Raw genomic sequence first — 5,139 nt, 5'->3', positions numbered from 1 at the left:
GAATTCTTGGTAACATAGTTGACCTAGTTAGGGTTATTCTTGTTAGCGACGGTGCTGATAATCAAGATAGTCTTATATGGTCAGGAAGCAACTCTGGGGATGTTACTATAAAAGATGCTTATAAGCATTTCCAGGTAAATAACACTGATCCTCAGCTTTTTAATACCGATTGGAGATTCCTTTGGGCCATAAAATGCCCTTTTAAATATAAATTCTTTCTCTGGCAATTATGCCATAACAAGCTAAAAGTGAATGAATCTCTTTATCGTAAAGGTGTTGGTAGTCATCCAGGTTGCTTGTTGTGTAATAAGGATCTGGAAACTAGTGTCCACTTGTTTTTTGCATGCCAATGTACTTGGCCTATTTGGAGGAAACTTAGGGATCGATTTGGTGTGTAGTTTGACCTTGAACCTATTTCACCAACTTTCTTAAGGAAAATTTGCTCTATTAGTGTTAAACTTGGAGGTATACAATGGAAGGATGTATGTCCTTTTGTCCTCTGGAGTATATGGATACACAGGAATAAGTATTTGTTTGAAAAGGTGAAATTTCATGCTCCTTTAGTCCTTGCTAAAGCAATTCAGAATGGTAGAGAGTTTTATTATGCAAATAAGGGAACGGAACAACCAATTAAGAACAAGCAGGAGATCCACATTGCCTGGAAGGCCCCAAGTGTTGGTTTTCATAAACTTAATACTGATGGATCTGCAAATGATAATGGTTTTGCAGGTATTGGAGGCATCATTAGGAGTGAAGGAAGAGATTTTGTTGCTTGTTTCAGTAAACATATTTTCAAGAACACAAATAATGTTGCAGAAGTTTGATCCATTAGAGATGGGATTCATTTGGCTATGGAGCTGGGATTGTTGATTTGGAGGTGGAAAGTGACTCAGAATTTGCAATTCAACTCTGCAAAGGGGCGACCAATCCTCAGTGGGAAACTAGGAGGCTCATCAGGGAAATCAACAATATGAAAGGCTTCTTCAACCAACTGAATTTCAGTCACAAATTTAGAGAATTTAACAATGTTGCGGAAAAACTTGCTAAAGATGGAACTGCCAAAGAAAATGAAGGAACTTAGATAGGAAATTTACCTAGTTTTATTGTTCATTTATTTCAAAACGATGTAAAGGGAGTTACTACTCCAACACTGGTTAATTGCAGCTCTAGTTAGTCTTTGCTAGAGGCCTGCCTATAAAAAAAAGGAAACAAGGTCCTACACCACTCGAGGTAATTAACGGATTTTATATATAAAGAAAAAATAAGAATGTTTATAATTAATCACACTGCATTATATAAAGAAAAAGTAAGAATGTTTATAATTAATCACACTGCATAATATGCTTGAGATCCCAAACATATTGTGCGGGGTAATTAATTATGAACCATTTCTAAGATTTCTAGCGAATTAAATGAACGTATCAATCGAGGTAATTAATCATGCACATGTTTATATATAATTATTATAGATTTTTCTTCTAAAGTTTTGGTGCATTTTTACTCTGTACTAAGTTAAGATTTCTAGCAAATTAAATGTGGTGCAATTGATGTTGCTAAGAAGAAGATTATACCGCATAATGGCTTGAGAATGGGCTAAAAAGTTAGGTTTCACTTATTTTCACCCATATTTTTTCTGTTTGTCATCTTGTCAAGTTTCTAAAATATAAATATAATTAATAATTCTATTATTTTTTATTTACCGGCAACAAAAATCATATTAAATTTGATTATAACTATCATCATTCTTATTGTCTTATTTTTCATTAATCTTTGTTTTCATTAAAAAAAGAAAAAGAATATTAGTGCCAGATTAGAATTCTACTTTAATTAGCGCACCACTATGTTTAAAATTAAATTCTCTTTTGCTGCAACACAATTATCGACTGAAACATACAGTTCTAAGTTCTAGTATACATGTTCATACATAGCGACTAATTATATATGATCAGTTTCGGTGTACGTGTTCTTTTTTTTTAAAGTTCAGGTGACATTTCAATCGAAAAGAGTGTTAGTGGGACAAGAAGTTCCAGTGGAGACGGGGAAAAGAAATACCGATTTGTAAGTAGGTTTGGTGGGGTGGTTTTACTACGTAAAGCCAACAAGCAGATATGAAAAAATATATGGGTGTCAAATAAGATAAATGGGGATGCCAATTAATATGGGTGGCACCAAGGAAAAGTGTGGGTAGGTGAAAAAATAAGATGCGTGCGAGGGAACTAGGAATTAAGAATGACAGGGGTTAGCCGTATGAGAGTTTGAGAGATTTTAATGTAATTAAATCTCTAGGGATTTAGAGGGAGTGTGAGAGAGTCTAGGCAATTTGGGGGGTTTAACCCAAACATCTCAGAAATCTCTTGTTTTTTGAGAGATTTTGTCCAAGCACAAAAACATCATGGAAATCCCTCAAACTCCCTCAAATTATAAACTCTCTATGACTCTAGTGTTTTACGACTAACATGGAGTTTAAAAGATTCTAATCAAATCTCTCACCACTAACAGAGAGTTTAAGGGATTTTGAGGTAGTTTTAGAAACTCCCTATAAATCTCTCACCACTAACAGAGATTTTAAAATTTTTTGATAAACTCTCTCACGACTAGCAGGGATTTGACAACTCCATTAAAAATCTCTCAAACTCTCCCACAACTAACCCCTGGACGTTTTAGATCACTTAAAAATTGCCGACAGGCTACAAATTTAGATATATCCTCGAGAACCCTAAATACCAAAACCAAGTGATTGAAGGAGGAAGATGGCGGTGAATGAATCTAGTAATACAATTTGTACAATATGCTATGGACATCTCCAACCTCCCGATGAAGCTATTCAAGCGATCTCCATATGTGGTCATGTCTTTCATGATCTCTGGTTAGTCGATCCTCTATGTATATATATGTTTAAGTCATATTTTCAGTTCTTTTACATAATAATCGGCTTGTTTAATGTTTGTTTGTAGTCTAAAACAATGGTTAGACTATTGTATCAAAAAGACAAGAATAGCAACATGTCCAGTATGTAATCAAAAGTTTAATCGAGAAAATATAACTCGTCTTTATTTCCAAACAACTGGTATGACTGGAATAAACGAAGAAGAATGGAGGAGGTTGTGCAACAAAGTGAATAAGTCACCACAAGAGTCCGAAGATACTGAACAGGTTTGGAAATTTTGATGTATTTTTCCCTTTTTGATTTATGGTTTGGTATTTTTATTTGGGGTGTTTATTTTACGATCAGCTTCGGAAATGGAAGGAGGAAGCGAGGAAAGAAATGTGTTTGAAGAACAAAGCTTTACAGGAAAAAGAGTTGAATCAAACTCTACTAGAAATAAGATCGCAGGTTTGATGATTCCACCTTAAATATAAAATGTTTGTCCACTGTTGATGAAAACGGGTTATTTTATTTTAATTGAGGTTGTTTATCTTAGCAAGGATCTTGTTCAAGCCGAATCGGACTGTGTCATGCTTCGACAGAGCCGGGCGAGGTAGAAATCTTGCGACTAGTAAACTTTTTGCCGGTTTTTATTAGACTTTTGGCACGCAAATAACAAATCGTTTTTTCTTTTTCGTATGATTTCATAATCGTGTTTAGCTCTTCACAACCCCAAGCCCTTGGGATAACAGGAGGTGCGTCACAAAATATAACAGCCAGAAATTGTGATGACATTGCCTACTTGATGGCTGTGATGAACAAATTTCAAGACAATAGAGAGAAATACGATGAATTCATTCAAGTCTTGAAAGATTATAAGGCCAAGAAGTATGAGTTCTTAATTCACTTTTTTGCTTTCTTTTATGTTTCCATCTACTATCCCCCATAACATACTGAAAGAGAAGTATTTTGTTTATGAATTCTTCTCCCGTCGATGCAGAATGGAAATCCGAGATGTTAAATCAAGGGTTATAGACCTACTGAAAGGTCATGCGGATGATCTAATTTTAGGCTTTAATACCTTCTTGCCTACAGGAGATGGGATTACCCTTGACGTCGTAATGGATGATTTGCCTCGAAGAAGTATGGAGAGCATCATAATCTTTGTCACCAAAGTAAAGGTAAAACCACTTGCTCTAGCTACTAGTTTTGAGTTCTTTTGTTTCTCTATATCTTCCTACATTTTCTTACTTTTGTGTGCCAACAGACAAATTGTGAAGACCATGTGTACAGATCGTTCTTAGACATTTTAAATATGCACCGCTCAAGTTCTACATCCACCATAGCTGAGGTTCAACAAAAGGTAGTTTTACAGTGTCATTTTTTTCTGGTTGTTCGTGTGTTTTGCATTCTTTGAAAGCACATTATTTGTTAGTACTCTCAGGACTCGAACCATTAAATTGCTACGTTTTGCAGATTACTGATCTTTTTCAACATAATCATCATCCTGACTTGGTCGATGAATTAAGCGATATCCTTCCACATTAAATGCGATGCCTGATGTCGAGAATAGGCGTTATGGAACAAGGTCATATACTTCGTAACTCTGATATTGGTATTTGTTCGTATCATGTGGATGGCATGTGACTGCACATTTGGTTTTTTATTTATTTACTTGAAACTGAAGAAATTTATTAAACGAGAATTAAGAGTTTACATATTTTGCATCCTCCAATAAGTGAACGTAGATACGGATGGAGGTGAAATAAGCCACACTCCACTCATTTCAAGTTTAGAAAGGATACCCGCTATTGTATTTTCCTCCTTTGACACATGGTGAAATGATGAAATACCAAGTACACCTATAAATATGATATCTTGCATGATAATATATAGAGACTTTCAAGAAGATGACAAATCACAAGGTATACACTTGGTACATAGTGTTGGTCTGAAACTGAACGCAACTATAGGGATCAACTAAAGTTAACGTACAAATACTTTTACATTTAATTATAACTAAAACGATAATTATAATTGCGGAAGATAAGAGTAAACATTAACAAGATTTTGTTAACAAGGAAATCGCATGTAGAGATCCATAAGCTCGTCAACGCTATTAAACCGGTCAAGAGACGAATTAGCCGCTAATCAATAAAAATAATCTAAACATCACCATTGGATAGATCTTAAAAAGTTATACACAATGGACTACTTCAACGTGTCATTCTGATACCGGCCGAAGAAGCAATTATCTGGTTTGTATGGAGGGT

General features: G+C 35.0%; 1 protein-coding gene across 1 annotated transcript; it reads left to right on the top strand.

The window, feature by feature from the left end:
• Positions 1-2,724: 2,724 nt before the first annotated feature.
• On the top strand, positions 2,725-3,980 carry LOC113286439 (RING-H2 finger protein ATL7-like). The gene is made up of 6 exons (XM_026535061.1): positions 2,725-2,866; positions 2,955-3,153; positions 3,233-3,334; positions 3,423-3,479; positions 3,587-3,754; positions 3,867-3,980. Exons 1-5 carry the CDS (start codon positions 2,751-2,753, stop codon positions 3,653-3,655), a joined length of 543 nt encoding a protein of 180 aa, XP_026390846.1. The 5' UTR covers positions 2,725-2,750; the 3' UTR covers positions 3,656-3,754; positions 3,867-3,980.
• The last annotated feature ends 1,159 nt before the right edge of the window (positions 3,981-5,139 follow it).

This window comes from Papaver somniferum, chromosome 6 (genome assembly GCF_003573695.1).
Source record: "Papaver somniferum cultivar HN1 chromosome 6, ASM357369v1, whole genome shotgun sequence".
NCBI classification, from domain to species: Eukaryota; Viridiplantae; Streptophyta; class Magnoliopsida; order Ranunculales; family Papaveraceae; genus Papaver; species Papaver somniferum.
Note: the sequence above shows the minus strand (reverse complement) of the source record. Positions and strands in the feature narration are given on the sequence as shown.